At 42.9% G+C, this 17,710-nt stretch overlaps 2 protein-coding genes across 6 annotated transcripts; one reads left to right on the forward strand and one right to left on the reverse strand.

Annotated features, from left to right (window-relative positions):
- Positions 1–697: 697 nt before the first annotated feature.
- Positions 698–5,018, reverse strand: mtfr1l (mitochondrial fission regulator 1-like). 4 transcript variants are annotated; one of them, XM_042072237.1, is made up of 9 exons: positions 4,877–4,945; positions 4,329–4,477; positions 3,995–4,143; positions 3,774–3,881; positions 3,573–3,682; positions 3,127–3,338; positions 2,461–2,827; positions 2,198–2,344; positions 698–1,878 (listed from the first exon to the last, which is right to left on the reverse strand). In XM_042072237.1, exons 3-8 carry the CDS (start codon positions 4,007–4,009, stop codon positions 2,230–2,232), a joined length of 927 nt encoding a protein of 308 aa, XP_041928171.1. In that variant the 5' UTR covers positions 4,010–4,143; positions 4,329–4,477; positions 4,877–4,945; the 3' UTR covers positions 698–1,878; positions 2,198–2,229. The 4 variants fall into 4 exon arrangements, with proteins under 4 accessions (XP_041928171.1, XP_041928174.1, XP_041928172.1 ...); XM_042072240.1 differs by lacking the exon at positions 4,329–4,477 and having other exon boundaries at positions 2,198–2,341; positions 4,877–5,018; XM_042072238.1 differs by lacking the exon at positions 4,329–4,477 and having other exon boundaries at positions 698–1,849; positions 4,877–5,018.
- Positions 5,019–5,667: 649 nt separating this feature from the next.
- On the forward strand, positions 5,668–17,647 carry si:ch211-15d5.11 (nuclear receptor coactivator 7). Of its 2 annotated transcripts, XM_042072223.1 has the most exons (16): positions 5,668–5,829; positions 6,492–6,688; positions 7,363–7,565; positions 9,040–9,110; positions 10,982–11,092; positions 11,864–12,040; positions 12,383–12,514; positions 13,321–13,505; positions 14,082–14,470; positions 14,681–14,828; positions 15,081–15,273; positions 15,509–15,625; positions 15,895–16,047; positions 16,313–16,408; positions 16,603–16,676; positions 16,798–17,647. In XM_042072223.1, the coding sequence occupies exons 2-16, from the start codon at positions 6,624–6,626 to the stop codon at positions 16,931–16,933; spliced, it is 2,250 nt and encodes a 749-aa protein (XP_041928157.1). In that variant the 5' UTR covers positions 5,668–5,829; positions 6,492–6,623; the 3' UTR covers positions 16,934–17,647. The 2 variants fall into 2 exon arrangements, with proteins under 2 accessions (XP_041928157.1, XP_041928158.1); XM_042072224.1 differs by lacking the exons at positions 5,668–5,829; positions 6,492–6,688; positions 7,363–7,565; positions 9,040–9,110 and adding an exon at positions 9,158–9,400.
- The last annotated feature ends 63 nt before the right edge of the window (positions 17,648–17,710 follow it).

Here is a 17,710-nt window from a genome sequence, read left to right on the forward strand (position 1 = left end):
TCCAGAAATAACTGAAGACTTCTCATAAAGTTTATGTAACGTGTGTTTGCATAAAACCTCTTCCTATGACAACCAATGACGGAAGACCCCAGGCCATGTCCTCCATTCCTCTCATTCAGAACATGTCAGGGGAATCTCAAGTCACTTTACACTTCACTCTTTCATGTGCACCCCTGAGAACTTGCACAGAACAGTTTTGGGTCCATTAATTTTCTTGATAAGCCTGTTTGATAAATGTTATTCAGCTAATTCAGAATTATGCAACTCTCTACTGGAATCCATCAAACTTGTGTTAAGCAACAACTCAATAACACCCATCTAGTTTGATGAAGAGTTAAGATGGGCAGCTGGAGGTGTGTAATGAGCATATTTCATGTGCAAGTACGGGACAACACTATTGTTCTAGCTGCACACCCTCAACATGTTGCAGAAGCTAGCTTTATTCTGTGGGTGCTGTTGTTTCTCGTTGCCATATAGAAATCCCATAGTGACTACTTATTTTTAACAAACTAAACCATGTTGTTAGCGTGAGAACTTGTGTTCTCTAATGAGAGTCGAATAGAGGGCAGAGGGCTCAAGTCATAAATGTCATATCTCAAAAGGTTACCACTAAATCACACAGCAGTCATATGGAAAATAGGCAATAGCTCCTGAAGTAAGGCAACAACAGAACAGAACAGACACACACACACACACACAAACTACACAGGGTTTTTATATTCAGTCTCAACATTCTCTTGAAGTCATGTCACACATGCAGTTTTGCCTTCAAATCAACCACACACACAAAAAAGACCCCCAGTTTCCACAAATATATCCCTTGGGCTGACTTAGGCAGCATGACAGCAGCACTTTTTAAAAACAAATGACACTTCATTCTCTCTTTACAGTAGGTGTGCATATATGTGTATACATATATCATCTGCAAAGCTAAAAAAATACAACAAAACCATATTTTCTTTGCAAACGCCACAGCAAACGATATGGGTCACATTTCATTGACGGCCTGTACTATGTTTCACTGTCAAGGTTTGAGTTCTTGTAGGCAGCAAATGCTAAAAATGTCAAAGGTTTAACTGTAAGCCTTGAGGGTCCAGACAGACTGCATATAAAGAATAATAATGTAGAAAATGTCCCAAATGAGGGATAGAGAAATGGAGATTGTATTAAAATGTATATGCATCGCTTTGCAGACAAACTCACCAGGGCTGAACAAAGTGAAAGGGTATAGCATCATCACACTCATCATTTGTGACTACACTCTATACAGTCTGTTTCTATATACAGTTTCAAGTACAGGTGTGTGTACGTTTTGAATTGTTTGTAAAAAAAAAAAAAGGAACTTCACAAATAAAATAACATACTAGAGGCAAAATAGGGCAAGAAGGAAGTCTTCCCATTCTTAAGGAAAAACAAAAAGAAGGGGGGTTCATCCAGGCATCAGTCACTGATTCTGTAGGTCATCCTCAACCTCAGATGGGTCTCTTCTGTCCAGACCACCTTGCCAGTGCTAAGGAGAGCATCTGCATTGGGAAGCAGCGATTAAAACTGCTACGCAGGACAGATGTCTGCAGGGGATGATGGGGGATGGGGTATCAGAGGCTGGAAAGACTGGATCCAGTCCAAATGGCTGGGCAGCAAATGCAATGAAAGACTGGCTCTGTGAGACTTCCCCTCTCAAAGGATAATCGGCAGTCCGAGGGTATGCAAGGGGAGACAGGGAGTGTTGATCAGGGAAGGAGAGCGCAGTCCTAGCTCTCTGTTCATCTGCAGTATCCTAGAGCTTGGGTAGGAGGAGAGGGCCACGGTCAACCCAGCCGGAGACACTGTCGGTTGAGTTATCGGGTTTCTATGGGAACACAGTTAACAGACACAGGCCTACAAATAAAGAAGAAATAATTATGGACCGGTTGATCTTTACTGATGAGAACATACTGTGCTCCATAGCCACAGAACACCCACACCACACATACTTTTGCTTTGTTCTTAAATTCTAAACACTACTTTGAGTCATCCTCCCTCATGCACTAATACAAATGAATAGATCTCTTACTTACTTACATACATACACACACACTATCCTACATTTTATTTAATCTCAGATAAATTTAAACTTAACTGAAATCCTTCATCTCCCACTATGAGGATGTATTATGAAGACCCAACTAAACATGGGAAGGCTTACTGCACGACTTACGTAGAGGGGTGATCTAGGGCAGAGGACACAGACTACTTCATCGGAGCGGTGTCTTCATCCTTCAGTATGAATTTCTTCCTCAAGATCTCGGAGATGAGGGAGGCAGAATCTTCCTCTCTCAGAGAGGTACATCCCCGATTGTATCTACTGGGAACCAGAAAACAGAGTTGCTACACATTGGCAACATAACTTATGGAAATTGTCAACACTGACAAGCATTACTAGATACAAATTAAAGAGGATTCTGTTGTAGTCTGACTGACCTGTCCTTGCTCATCTTCATACGGTTCATGTCCTTCAAGATGTCCCTGACGTCGGCAAAACTTGTTGACTTGGACAGCGACACTGTGTCCTCCTCTGCCTCCCTAAAGTCCATGCTAGGCCTGTCAAGGTCAAAGGTGGCTGAAGCGGTCATGGAGACAGGAGGCATGGGGTCGGGCACTAGCTCGGACACCTCTTCCTCCTCATCTTGGTCCTCCTCTTCTTCATCTTCCTCCTCCTCGGTGACGTCGCTGATGACGAAGGATGCAGTGGGGTTGGGCTGGAAGGCAGCCGTCTCGAACGGAGCCATGGAAAAGCCCACACTCGTGTCATCAGGGGACAGGAGATCTGGTGTCAGTGGGTTGGAACCTGAAAGACAAACATATTTTCTACTTTCTTTTTCATAATCCTGAAAATCTTAAGAAATTAGTACAACAACCTGTTAGCTAAATCCTTTCCATAATGGTCACACTCTCAAAGATGTTTTTGTGAAGTTGCTCGTGACGGACCTATATTTTGTTTCCAGGGAAACTTCAGTATGACCCTAGCATATATGACCTAGACATAAACAAACACTACCAATCAATGTTATCTGAATCATTTCTACCAAAGTTCCTTAGACAAGTCTGCAAGCTCCCTGAGCAAAAGATGAAGACCAAGTGTCCAACCTGATTCATTAGCCACAATCTTGGCAATCTGTGCCCGCAACTTGCTGAGCTCATCTTGCAGTGCAGTGGTACGATTGAGGGCTGTCACTCCAGGCTTCCTGAGACCCTCCATGCGCTTGCCCGTCGGACGAAAGTTGGGCACCGAAGAGTTCCTATGCAGCACCAGGAGAGGCGTGGGCCTCCACTCATGCCTCAGAGGACGAGTGTCGCTCCTGATTGACAAGAAAACAAAAACAGACACACAATATGCATTAGGCATCTGCAAAGGAACTGTGACTTTATATGTTCTCTGCAAGACATGCACAACATAAACTCTTGATTCATAAAAGAATAACAAAACCAGTAATGAAACAATACAAGAGGGTAATTCCAAGTACAATCAAAGCATTCAGTAAGCGATCAGCCATCCAGTGAGGATTTTGCAAATGCTGTCGAGTGTCACCTACCGAACTCTTGCATAGGTCTCCTCTTCATCAGCTGCAAGCCATGCAATGTCGGCCAGGGTGGGCACCATAGGACCATCCGTGGGTCTCAAGGGGGGAAGCCCTGGCAGTTCCTATCAGGGGCAAACACAAGGCTAAACACTCAACAAGTAATTTAGAAGACTCAAATATATGATCAGTCTGCATGACACTATTAAAATGTACCTGGAAACATGCACGAGGGCATGGTTTGAGTGGTAGAGTGGAGCCAATCATTCTCACCACACTTCGAGTTGATCCATGTGGCTTATTCTGCCAAATGGGAATCACCTCCTGAAAAAAGACAGCTCTGACATTACTATTCGATGACTCTTGATGCTAATTGTAACAACTGCGTTCGCACGCCTGTAATCTGTATTAAATGCATGATCAATCACTCCTCTTACCCCTCCTGAATCCATGTCGCACGGCTGTATGAAGAATACAGCTAAACTTGTGACCCTGGATGTCTCTTAACTGGTGTTTTTCCCCCTCTAACAGCTGCTGGTCATGTCGGAGGACAGAACGTTCTTCAGTCAGCTGGATCAATCAACATCTGAGGACAATAGTATTAGGATAGTTTGCGAGTGAAACACAGTTAACCGTGCAATGAAAGCACACAGGATTAATCCGACATACAGCTTTAATAATAATTATCATAACATAACATATCAGATGCAAGTCAATAGTTGTTGTACTCATGCGAGTATTAGGCTACTTATGAGAGCTAGAAACTGTTACCTTCACGAAGTCGCAGTCATTTACTGGGTAAGGCTAATGCGTAGAAGCTGGAATCTCGGCCAGTGCAATCATATGCCCATGATTTATAACACTGTCAAAGGCGTCAGACCTTCAGCCTCATCAATCTCTTCTCTGCTAGCGTTACCTTGCTACACAAATGCTAACATTAGCTTGCTAATCAAGTAGATAGTAGGACAGCTAGCACTTCTAGCGTTAAACCTACGGTGAAAACATTCACATGCAACATACATGCATAACTAAGTTATTCTAGATCAACTGGCCAAAATGAACCACTACAACAGCACAATATTACCCAGAATCTTTACCAGTTGACACACTATGTTGTAACGAATAAACGGCCTTGCAAATAAATGTAACCTTAGCTAAGCTAGTAACCCGCTAGCTGTGATAGCTATCACTAACGACTAGCTGCTAGCAGGTCACAACACAAACAGACTGCATAACGTTGACGTTACGATACTTGTTGGACTGCAACTGTATTTACATGCAGAAACTACATAGATGGCGTTCGGCAAGCTTTTACATACGTGTCCAGAAGACGTTTGATTTCTCCCAAATTGGATGGATTCTCGGTTGGAAGAAAAATGCGAATTTCTCCCTGTACACCGCCGTTATCTACGATCATTCTATATTTTCATTGGTTACCGGCTTCCTCACAACATTTGAACTACCAATAGAATGTGAGGTACTACGGCTGTGGAGGTTTCGTCACAAAGCGGTGCCCTCTTTTTATGGGAAAACCCTTTCTTTTACTGTCTAGTTCTATGGTAAAAACAATGATAGTAATTTTTAACAGAACATACAGTATCCACATACTGTGGAACTGTGGGTCCCCTGCACCGCCACGTATCATGGTATCACACAATACAGTTCAGTCAACCTCTCTGAACTTAACAACATTAACTCTGCCGTTTTAGAGAATTGTAATCAAAGTTTCTGCTGAAGCAAGATGAGTTGACATGTCTCAAACGTTCTGAATCATAGACTATATTGAAATTATGGCCTACGAGGTCTGTAAGACCCACACGAGAGGTCTTTGATGAACCACTGAAATAAAGCTAGTTCTAACTGCTTTTGTAAACATGGTTTATCGTTTCTTCCCCTGAGCAAACAATGGCACCAACAATCCCCCACACAATGCCCATGATATTAAGTAAACAGTTTTATCAACACAAACAATGTCTGGTGATTTTCATTTGGTCTAATTAGTGTTAGAACCTAGGTGTGGTACACCAGGGTTTTAATCTCTACAGTTATAGTAACTTCAAGCGTGCAGCGCTGGAGAAGCACAGGCTTGCAAAATGTTTGTGTGGTGTCTTTAACCACAGACGATGATGATCATAGGGTTAGGGCGGAGTCTGTCTGTCTACTGAACTTAGTCTGCAGTGCAGACGGCTAGGCTATTAAAAATCTCAAAACACCACAACATGGGGCGTATAATGGCATCTCTGACAGAAGAACACTTTGAATAAAGCATAAGGTCAGTGAACGTAATTCTCAGTTTTATCCCCAACACTGTCAATTTCAGTAGTGCGATGTGATGCAAATCTCTGACTCGGGAGAACGGGGTACATACCAACATTTGGGACATTGAATAAACAGGTCTGTTTGCATGCTAAAGAAAATATGACGTTGTAAAGAGAGATGACAATATTGATTGAAAGGCCCATGATTGAAATGTCTACGTGATTTGAGGCTACTCTAATGCACCAGGTCTGACCGTGGGAATTTCTGCTTGGACATGCTAGCTACGTCGTCGCAGTAGACGACATAGCTGGCTAACTTTGAATTTCATGGTGCTGTAACGTTTTATAACGTTAACGTTTCCAAATTATTGGACTATATTATAGTTACTATAATGATAAATACTACAGTCAATTACACTGAGGAGATGAATAACAGTTACAGAACACGACTTGGTCACATAATTCTGTCATGACTGAGAAGATGCTTTCTGGGAAAGGGAAAGTAAATTAAACAGTGGCTAGAGTAACGTTAGCACTGAGTTAGGATTGAGTCAGTTACGTATAGTGCACTTAATGATTTCACGGTGGAAATGCAAGCTGGATTGGTCAAGGATAGGTTTAGTAGACAGCAGTTTACTCTGTGAGATATCCCATATATCCTGTCTCTTGTTTTCAGCTACACTGCACATAACAAAGGAAAGATGGGTAGAGATGAAGAAGAAGAGGGATGCCTGCCGAGAGCTTTTAACTCACCTGTGCTGGACATATAAGCAGCCTATACCAGCCCTGGCCTAGACCTTTTCCATGGATGATGGATCGACGACAGCCAAAGGATAAAACTAGGGCCGGCTACTTTGGGAATGTCAAGAGCAGGTGATGACTGCTTGATTAAACAACATGTATGACTAGTAAATAAGCAATAAGCAATATATTATTGCTAAATGTGTGTAGGTAGCAACTGCAGTGGTGTTTCAAGGGGGGGGGTCTGTATATTTTTATGTTCCCTTTTAGGTTGAGAGTGTCAGAGCAGAGCTGCTCAGTGCAGTTTCTTAGTGGCCATAGAGAGAACACTAGTCCTTTCTTCTCTCTCTCTCTCACCCTCTCTCTCTTTCTGTGTGTGTATGCATGCACCATGAAATGTTTTCACACATGTAGTCCCTATTGAAGAATTAAAAATGGTTCTGTGTTTGCCTCACTTCTCAGTGCCAGACACACAGACCTCTGTGTTCAGGAGCCTGAAGCATTAGCAGGATTGATTTCCCATTAACTGTGCAGTAACTCTGGATTAGGCCCAAAAGAAAAGTGCCAGAGTCAGTTTTGACCTCTGGACTTTCTCTTTCAGTCCACTGATGCTTTAGCTCATTTGCATGGAGGAAGTTGTGTTATACGAGGCAGCATTCAAATGAGGACATTGACCTATACAGCATAAGGGGTGTTGATGCTCATTCACGGGGGAGCAGAGTCTCCGCAGGCAGTGAGGCATCTGTGAGGTTTATAGGCTGATGAACTTAAGAGTGTTGACTTAATTTGTTGCCGTTTGGTCTCAGGTTGGGGTCCAAGCTTCCTGCCGGTGTCAGCCAGCCTCCTGGGTTCATCGCAGGACCCTGGGAATCAGCATCCAGTGGAGCACAGGCCCAGACAAGGCCACCCAGACAGACCAGGCACACAGCTGCACACAAAGATACTGGAGCGCCGTCCCACCACGTTCCCTTCATCCGAAACCCCTGTCTGCGGCAGTACTATCTCAATGGTAGGTGGGGATGAGTGACTGGGAAAAAGGGGAGCTCCTTTTGAGAGTGGGCAAAGTTGCAGATGTGAGCATAGTATCTATTGATTTTCTCAAAGCACTTATCTCCCTACTAATGATGTGCATTTTTAGTGTACACTGCATTTGTAGAAGACCAGTTGCATGTGAGAACATGAGTTGAGGGTGTGTGTAATAATCTGTGTTATACTGAATGCATTGTTGTGGGGCTGATGCTGGAGATAACACAGACTGGAAAATCTGCTCTTTAATATCTGCAAGCATGCATGCGGGCACGCAGGCACACACACACACATCCACAGACACACCCACACACCCACACACCACACACACACACACACACACACAAACACACACACTTTTACACAATCAGCAGAAACATGTGACTCTTGTTTATTATGACATAAATATGTAATAACATGGATCCCAGAAATAATTACTGAATTGAATACTATGGAAAAGAATGATAGTAAAAGAAAAAGAGCACAGTTCATTAATATACTGGATAGAAAATACTGTTTGTTTTAAAGTTTTGATACTGATGAAACATCTCTAGGAAGAAGGACTTAATTCTGTGTCAGTGTACCTCTTAAAGAAGCCCTATGCAGGTCTGGTTATTCCTTCGCTGTTTCTGGGTTTTCGCCTGATTTGGGCTCGCATTTTTCACGACATAGCTCCCCCTGCAGCTTCGGTAGCAAGTGACTGCTACGCTAACCCCCCACTAGCTAGCGAGCTAGCCATCAAGAAACCAAGCTAAACACATACAGGGCTCAGAATAAAACGGTCGAGCAAACACATTGTTCAAGAGACTATCAAACCACATTACAAAAACAAAGTTCACCCAAGGGTAGGCTACTTACAATTTCAACAGCAACAAAGCCAAGTCAGAGTCCGTTTTGCAGTCTTCTTAGAAACTACAATCTGACTACATTTTCGAGGCGCGATTGGATACTTCCGCTGAGTCACATCCGGATTTGTTCGGACCGCGACCAGAAAGTTGCATATTCGGTTTTTCCGCGGAGAAGCACTAGGGGGAGACGAAGCACCCACCAAACGACCCAAAACGTTTTGGAGAACCATCAGAACTACTCTCAACATAATTAAGGTCATTTTTGCTAAAATTGTTGCACAGAGCTTCTTTAAGACAAGTACGGCCTTGTTGAAAGTTATTGGCTCCTGTGGGAGTTTCAATACCTTTACAGTGTAACATTCAAACATTCATAATGTCTTTCATGTGCCTCGGCAGCAGTCCATGTCAGTTTACCTGGTTAAAATCAAGAGCAGGCCAAATAGAAGAAAGGCAAGCCTAGTGAGACATGTAGTCATTCAGCCAAAAGCATTCAGTCCATAGGGATCACAACAGAGGATCTGGGTAGAGAAAAGTAGCACAGCAGTAGCATAGTGGGAATAAACAGACCTTGCTCATGTACTACAATGCTTCTGCACTTTGCTGTCCCAGAGGCTGCCCTGATGCCAGAAAAAGTGGGAACCAAGACAGCAGAGGGAGCTGACAGCAAGGACACCAACACGGTCAGTTGTGTGCTTTGTCAAGCTTGTACTGTCCACTCCCACTTGCTAGGATTTCCCACCCTTAAGATAAGAAATAGCAAACACCAGAAATATTACTGGCAGTTGTACTTGTTACATCATGCAGGGATCAAAAGGTTCTAACAGGTAACTTGATCAAGGGTCAGAGACACGCAGTATGTTCTTTAAGGACTTAAAAAGGAAGACATTGATTTCCAATCATGGACATACACCATCTATTTCTAAAAATTCACAATGCCTTTGACAGGAGAGCATTACACAAGAAGGCACTGGTAAAAGAGACCTTATCCTTTACCATATCATGTTCAGTTTTGTATACTGTATACTGACTGATAGATTCATCATGAATTAGTACTAAATATGCAGGTGAGCTGTTGGATTAATACATAGTTAATCTAACTTAGTAATGTTGTTTGTGGAGAAATATTTGCTTCTACCACCATCAGTGTAATATAGAGCATGTGCTGATTTGGAACTGTGTTGATTGGATAGAGTTGAACACAGAGAAGCCATCTGTTATCATTTATATGTTGTAAATTATGGGTTTTGTTTTACAATACATTTGTAGCATTGTGCGCATCAGGGGGTTATAGTGGACTTGAGTAAGTTCCAACAGGCAAACCCCTGAAAAACTTCAGCAGTGAGTTAAAAATATGAAACTTTTATCTCAACAGTTAAGTACCCTGGAAATCCAGAGTTCTCCCAAGAGCACAATTTGCAAATGCATGCTTGGTGCCGCCCATCGAGCCGGGCCATTTTTATTACTTATAGCCTGACCCTAAATCTTTCTAGATTTGGTTCTGGATTTCCAGGCGAACAGTTAAGTGGGATATTCACCAAACTGGAGTAAATGTGTTGGTGAAAATAACTTACCTACATGTATCACTTTGGTAAAAGCCACATACACTAGCCAAATTATTAGTTTAGATATGGTCACAAACAATCATCCATTTGTGAGTGATAATGAAGGAATTTGTTCCTCTTCAAATTGACCTAATTTGGGCTTGGGCATTATTTAGGGCAATTGGTCCATCTGTCAATAACAGTCCCAGATGGAATCTTGCATGATTGTAAAAAAATGTATAAAACTGTAATTACTCAAGAATTAGTATGTTACATTATGCCATTATTCAAAATGTTACATCTTCATGATCTGTATTATTCTTATTCAGTATCATATTCAGATATTTGAGGCCAGGTGTCCATTGTATGAGTGGTACATTGAATTAAGACATAAGATAGGATATTCTAGGGCAGTGTTTTTCAACCTTTTTTGTGCCACGGCACACTTTTGACACTTAAAATGTCCCACGGCACACTAAAATCCTGTGTGAAGAAAAAATAAACATACCATAGCCTAAAATTTCAAGATATGGCCATATTATGGCTTCTATGCAAGACCTGCTCAATAAAACAAGCGCCCTCTGTTTCATTTGTAGGTGACTATATCTAATTTAATTGTTGTTATGAACTGGATATGTGATGATTCTGTGAATACTGGATATGGGGCCCCCGTTGTACAATGCCTGCATACCACAAATAGTGCAATCATACAATCAATGAGTGCATGTGGTTATAAATTCTTTGATGCAACAGTTGCTTTTCTGGACCAGTAAGTGACATTTGGGGGATTTTCTGCGGCACACCTGATGATCTCTCACGGCACACTAGTGTGCCCTGGCACAGTGGTTGAAGGGTTCTAGGGTAACATCAGAATCATGGTTTGAACATTCATTACATAGTTATACATATTAGCAAAAGTTATTTCTAACAACAATAGCAAACGTTGATGCACTTACATTATGTTTATGTGAGGATACTACTGTTGACCCCAATCCTATGCTTGTGAGCAGGTCCAGCTTGAGGATACCGTGTTCAGCGTTGCCTCTCAGTGTAGTTCTAATGTCCTGAGCGTGATGACAGAAGAGAGCGAGCCTCCGACCTCCACTTTTACCCCCTCACAAGTAAGAACAAATTTGGACCCTCCAACTTCATTACCACGTGCATATATTTACTCTAGCTTCTTCTATCAGACAACCTGACCTTCAGTAGTACAGGAGTATGTTTTATCAGCACATGTAGCCAGTACACTATATTGCTATACAACTATATTGTGAAAGAGTGATTCTTGGGTCTGAGCATTTGACCATGACTCATAATCGGTTACACTGCCTCCTCTGGCCTGAGTGTTTATTTAAGTTTATTTTGAAGCTTGTGGAAATGATAAAGCGTAGCAAAAGGACTGGCAACATTTGTCAATAGGCGTAAAACAATGTTTAACCTAATCCATCTTTTGTTCGGTCACTATGTCAAGTTTCTGTTAACATGGTGAAAGGTGTGGCAAGCCCTTTGTGTCATATGAATCCATGTCATTGTCACTCACACACTACCACTTTATGCGGAACAATTTCTTGTTTATTTTTATCATGGATTTTTTTCTCTTTTTTTCTTCTTCTTTGCTAGTGGTAATGATTAAAACTGTTGAAGTGAAACTCCATAAACTCTGCTCTACCAATGGCTACCACCAGCCCTCATGCACATTTGCATTAGCTTGTAAATCAGTCAACCTTGTAAATACGCCAGAGAAAGGCTTCAGAGAGAGAGAGAGAGAGAGAGAAAAGAGGATGTAGGTGTGGCTGGGAATAGTGGTGGGAGGTAGAATACTGTATGTCAGACAGCCTGTCCAGGAGTTGTTGCGGGTCATGACGTCTCTTCGCTCTACTCTCCTCCGGCAGCTCTGTCTTCCTGTGAACAGGCCGTCTGCCCGCGGCTCAGCCTTCCAGGCAGCGCAGCCTGAGCGCCACTCTCACCGGGACCTGGATCTGGCAGTGGACCCTCCACCCTCGGGCACTGCCTCCTCCTGCGTGACCCCCGTCTCTCCGTCCACGGACGCGGAGTACGACAAGCTCCTGGTAAGAATTTTCGGAAATCCGCTTGCGGTGGTTCAGGTGAAAAAAGACTAAGATTAGCTTCTGTCTGGCTTTTCATTCACCGCACTCATGGAAAAAAAGAGGAAGGAAATGGACTTTAAACAAAGCCTGTGTCAGACACAGTACAGAATGGAAAAAAGCCTGTCAGCACAGCTTGTCTCAGCAGTCTTGTTTTGGAGAGTCTTGATCGATTAATGTACTCTGCAAATGGGCAGCACTGATTTTATCCAAAATATATGCATGCATAGCCACCCAGCTTTATGGAAATGTGTCGAGTCAGTTTATCCCCGCATTAGAGAATAGAGTGGTCGATTTTTTTTCCAGGATGTAGAGGCCGTGCCGATGCCCGATGGGGAGCTTTGTCTGCTGGCTCTCCCCCTAGAGTGCTCCCAAGGAGAGGGGCCCACCTCCATGCAGTACCTTAAGCTGTGCACCCGCTACATCACTGATCGCAAAGTAAGTGTGCCACACTTTTACAATTTCATAAAGCAGGGGTTCCCAACCTTTTTTGGCAGGTGACCCTATTTTGATGTCACACAACGTTGGCGACCCCAATCATTCACAACATCACATCCCATCTTTTACATCCAGTTGAGAGCGGTATATTTCCCTAAATGTCCTAATTAATTTGTTTCACTAACTCGCCTGCTTGTTTTGCTACTTTGTTTGGAACGTTGAACAAGCATTATTACCCATGATGATCTCATGGATGTCTAAGTTTATGTTTACATAGCTAGATTGTAATCCAATTAGTTACTTAACTTGAATATCATGAAGGTTTTCATATATTTTTATGTAATGTACTGGTCAATTGTAAGATACCCAATATCTTAACCGACCCCATTTGAGTTTCAAGCAACCCCACATGGGGTCCCGACCCCAAGGTAGGGAAACGATGTCATAACGTGAATCAAGAACATTTGAAGAACTGTCCAAAGGCTTGTGGTGCTAGCTGTATTGCTGACAGTTAGGTCCTACAATCTGGTGAAAAGTTGATGACGGTTGAGTTCAACAGTCAATCAAATTGCATCCCTCCCTTCCATGCTCCTGAAGATTGACTGAAGTAACTTAAGGCTTGTTCAGAGCCACTTTGTTTTTCCATTTATAGAGCTTGGACAGCACCTTTAAATGTAATTCTAAAAGCTCTCAGTTGCAGTGCTCGTAGTACAAAGCTACTTTTGGAAATGCACCTCTTAATGGATGCTCTTGATTATTTGGTGCTGTATACAAATCTGAGCCTCTGACATCCTTTCTTCTCACAGGGTGTTGTGTCGGGAATCCTGCTGGTGACAACCAATAAGATCTTCTTTGACCCTTGCAAGACTCACCCACTGGTGATCGAGCATGGGTGTGAGGAGTATGTGCTCTCCTGTGCTGTGGACAGTCTGGCCTCAGTCTCCTTCTACTCTGACATCTCACACGTGCACTTTAACGACTTAACACAGAGGTTCGTACCGACAGCCCACAGAGATCCGAATCACAGCCAGTCTTGGGAAGCTTTTGAGATTTATGTATGCGTCATGTACCTCCATAATGACTGTATAGTGTGAATATGAATTTCTGTGACTGTTTCTGTGGCTGTTGGGAATCTAAACTGACCTGAACTGAAATGAAATGATAAATAATCACATGATAAATATTTTAAACATGACATAGAATGGAAAACTGTTTTTACCTTGGCTCAGAAAAAAGTTGTTTGAGCCTATTGTGAACGGTCTTTGACTGCAAGCCCATCAACCAGCGTAAAGCTCACTTAATTTTTCATATGGGTGCCAGATAACCATAAGGGTGTACTAGATATATGCAAAAATGGGCCATTTTTTATCCCATTCTAATTGCAGGGTTGTAAAATAGCATGAGGAAATAGCAAGAGGATGTTTATCACAGGCCAAAATTGCATATCTTTTATGTAAACATCAGGGAATAAGGTAAATACATCCATTCTATGTCACCTTTAAAAAAATATTATTATTATTATTATTATTATTATTATTTTATACCATATTTTAATTTACTATCATAGATGGAAAGGGAAGAGAAAGAAGAGTAAATGTGATAAGATTGCTGTCAAGACTCATCATGGGGAGGTGCAGAGCACTGCCCCTCAGCCAAAGGGAGAGGCCATCCCTACCATGGTGTCTTCGCTGACTGCTGACTTTAGGCTGGCCCTGGGGATTGGTCGGGAGAGCAAGGAGGAGGGGACCAGCGAGAGCCTGGACATGGCCGAGGCAGAGCGGCAGCTGGAGGGGAGTCCACTGGAGGAGCTAACCCTGCAGGCGACCGAGCCACTGGGAGCGGCCGTGCTGAGTGGTGCTGCCGCCACCTTCTGCTGTGGTGGGAAGGAGACGGCCAGCAAAGAGGTTTCCCTCAGAGACAAGCCAGAACAGCAGTGTCTGAAGAACCAAAGAGCAGGTGATTTTGTACAAGATCTCTGCTAGTAACTTTCAAGGACTCCTAATTTAATCTTAGTTAGGAAACTGTTCTTAAACCTATGCTATAAAGATATTACTCCTAACAAGCCAAGTAATACTCTTTTTTTGACTGGTTACATTTTTGGGTTGTCGATGGTGTGGCTTTAAGAATAAAGGTACTCACTATCATTCCTGTTCTATGTTTGCTAAGGCTCTAGACCCTTATCAGATAACATGGGAAAGCTGATGTTTGTGCGGTTCAGACACCAACAGCCCTTGCGGAGGAAGAAAGGCCTGGAGATCAGAAAGTCCCAAACTCCACCGCAGAGGGATTCATGGTTTACTCTCTCCCAGGAGAGGTGACTAACCCAACTGCTATCATCCATTACCTCTTTTGCGCAAAATATGCACATGGCCACATTTCACGACATATGCACACACAACACTACTGTGTGTTTCTCGCTACATTTGAAAGTATTGCATTTTCCATATCTTCAGCCATGTTTTTCAATTTCAAGTTTGATTTCTTCAAACAAGTATCAGTGTCTGGTGTCTGATGTATGAGCAACTGTGAGAAGACTGAGCCTTTCCCTCTGTGCTTTTCACTGTAGCTCTGATGAGCTCTATGCATACCTGAGCCAGTGCAGGCCGGACCTGTGTTTACTGGAGGGTAGGGATGACGAGGAGGAGCGGGACGAAGAGGACTTTGTCCTGGTGGACGACAGAGCTGACGCAGAGAGAGAGGAGGAGGAAGATGAGGAGGAGGGCTTACGCACAGACAGCCGCACTGGGGAAGACTGGGAGGTGAGTCACTCCGTTTTGGGTGTCAGATGATGGCAGAAATGCAGTGTTTTAATGTAATTAGTGGTCATGGAGAAAAACAAGTGACATAGTGGGGTGGTGAGGTCTGGCGTGGTGCAGTGTTGTGCAAACAGAATGGAATTCTGGCCATGTGGCTGGTTTTCATGTGTGCGTGAGTGTTTGGGTGTGTGTGTGTGTGTGGTGGGGTTGGATTTGATATGCTCTGTTCTTTTCACAGATGGTCTCTGTAGAGGATGGAGGAGTTCGAGGTCCAGTAGTTCTGGACAAGGAGCCTGAGGGACTGCGTGAGATTGTGGAACAGAGCCGCATTCTGCAGGCTTCACATGTCAGAGAGGTTGGTGCACGGTGGCAAGAGAAAGACAACGAGTGGTTCGCCTTTGCGTAGTAAGATTGGAAGACTGGAAAAACAAACTTTCAGTTTAAACCTAGTGGCAATGATTTATGTACGCCTTAATCTGTAAACCCTATTCACAGAGCTTGTCCTTAACACACTTCACTCCTGGTTAACTATCAGACCTCTTGATGTAACCCAGAACATATGTACTTGTAGTCCAGGGCTGTCGTTAACCCTCTGGAGGATGAATGTATCTTTTCCTCTTGCAGCTTGCCAGTGAACTGCCCCCTCGGACCGTGGGGCACACGTGGCACCTAGCCTACAGCACATCGCGCCATGGTGCCAGTCTCAAGTCCCTCTACAGGAAACTAAGTGGCACAGACTCACCAGTCCTCATCGTCATCAAGGACTCCAATGATCAGGTGATCCTTCTCTCTGTCTCCATAGTGGACCTTGTGATGTTTGGACCAGCTGTCATGTACGAGGAACAGAAAATTATGACCTGGTTTCAGGACCTCAGGTTCAGTTGTGTGTGTGTTTTTGTATTAGTTTATAAATAAAGGGTTGTGAAAATCAGCTGTGCTTGATTTGTGTTTCTGTTTGTGTTCAGTTAGGAGTTTCCCCTGAGGGGTTTTCAGTTTAAAATCGTTTTGTTGGCTCATGTCATGTTTTGTTTTTGTGTTGCAGATGTTTGGCAGTTTCCTCTCTCATCCCCTGAGACCGAGTGACAAATTTTATGGCACCGGCGAGACGTTTCTTTTCTTGTTACACCCTAGGTTTAAAGTGCGTTTACTCATTATATAGACATTGACTGTGATTATGTAATTCCCTCATTCTGAAGTAAAAGCCAAAAACTTAGCCAACTTAATATCCTCAAACAACAGTGTTAATGTATGATTATGATTATCTCACTTGAAATGCAAGTTCACAATTTGGTAATTTTATGTATCTCCTGCTGTGCTTTCAATCCCATGTAGTGTTTCAAGTGGACTGGGGAAAACTCATTCTTCATCAAAGGTGACCTGGATTCCTTTGCCATTGGTGGAGGAAGGTATATAACTTTTTTGAACATTTTAAATTTTAATTGGGTTAAAATGTAAAACGTTTTAAAGTTTAGTTGGGTTGTTTTTTTTTGTTTTTGCATCAATATGTGATACTTTTCAATCCCCCAGCGGACATTTTGGTCTTTGGCTGGACGAGACCCTCTACCTGGGCAGAAGTAGCCCCTGTTATACGTTTAATAACTGCTGCCTGTCGGAGACCGGGGACTTCCACGTCATAGAGCTAGAAGTGTGGACCTTCTGCTGAGGGCATTCTACTTCATCCTTTTGATCGCCTGGATGAGGACACAACGTCCTTTGACTGATGCTCTCACAAGAAAAAGACACTTGACATGAAGGCTGAGGGCATCCTTCATGGATGCTTTCCTCCTCTGCTCCATAGTCATCTCATGCAAAATTCACACTTTTGCTTGCTGTTGTCAAGGTGAATAGATTCCAATATTTATGAGAATTAACTATATTATGCCTCCTACTCAAAAGGAACATTGCAAAGGTGTGAATGGCCAGATTGCCCTGGAGATGGTCTGGTATAGGTGAGGTTGCTTCTCTTGACTAAGAAGCAGGTCTGGTTTTTGATTCTGAACTGACAACACAGCCTTAGTAAACAACTTTGACTCAAGACAATATCAGCACTGGATAATATTGTATATAATAAGGAAGATGTTGGTTTCTGTGTGAACATTAACAGACGATTGCATGCTCCTGCTCTATTTGTGCCACACTTGAACTTCAGTGATACAACAACTAGCCTCATTTTCCATTTTGCACATACACTAGCGTACATGTTAAATCCTAAGGAAACCATGGGAAAAAAATTCTTTCATTCTTTGGGACCTCCGCCACTAACAAGAGCCTTATAATCTCCCATTCTTAATGTACGACAGTTGGCTTGCATTAGTCACCCTCTGATTCCTGCTCACTTGGTACAGAATAAATAAACTGGACAGTGGTTATAAATTCACTCTAAAATCACTCTACTCTGTTAAGCCCCTCACCCTCTCTGGCTTACAGCAGTCTGAAGCAC

This window comes from Alosa sapidissima, chromosome 19 (assembly GCF_018492685.1).
Source record: "Alosa sapidissima isolate fAloSap1 chromosome 19, fAloSap1.pri, whole genome shotgun sequence".
Lineage (NCBI taxonomy): Eukaryota > Metazoa > Chordata > Actinopteri > Clupeiformes > Clupeidae > Alosa > Alosa sapidissima.

What these genes read in the sequence shown, in the direction of transcription:
- mtfr1l (XM_042072238.1), bottom strand. An exon ending in GAGACCTATGCAAGAGTTCG is followed by an intron (nt 3,339 to 3,572) that starts GTAGGTGACACT and finishes CTTGTCAATCAG; the next exon opens with GAGCGACACTCGTCCTCTGA. An exon ending in ATGAAGATGAGCAAGGACAG is followed by an intron (nt 2,345 to 2,460) that starts GTCAGTCAGACT and finishes TCTGGTTCCCAG; the next exon opens with TAGATACAATCGGGGATGTA.
- si:ch211-15d5.11 (XM_042072223.1), top strand. Translation starts at nt 6,624, where the DNA reads ATGATGGATCGACGACAGCCAAAGGATAAAACTAGGGCCGGCTACTTT. An exon ending in CCACTTTTACCCCCTCACAA is followed by an intron (nt 11,093 to 11,863) that starts GTAAGAACAAAT and finishes CTCCTCCGGCAG; the next exon opens with CTCTGTCTTCCTGTGAACAG. An exon ending in TTTACTCTCTCCCAGGAGAG is followed by an intron (nt 14,829 to 15,080) that starts GTGACTAACCCA and finishes TTTTCACTGTAG; the next exon opens with CTCTGATGAGCTCTATGCAT.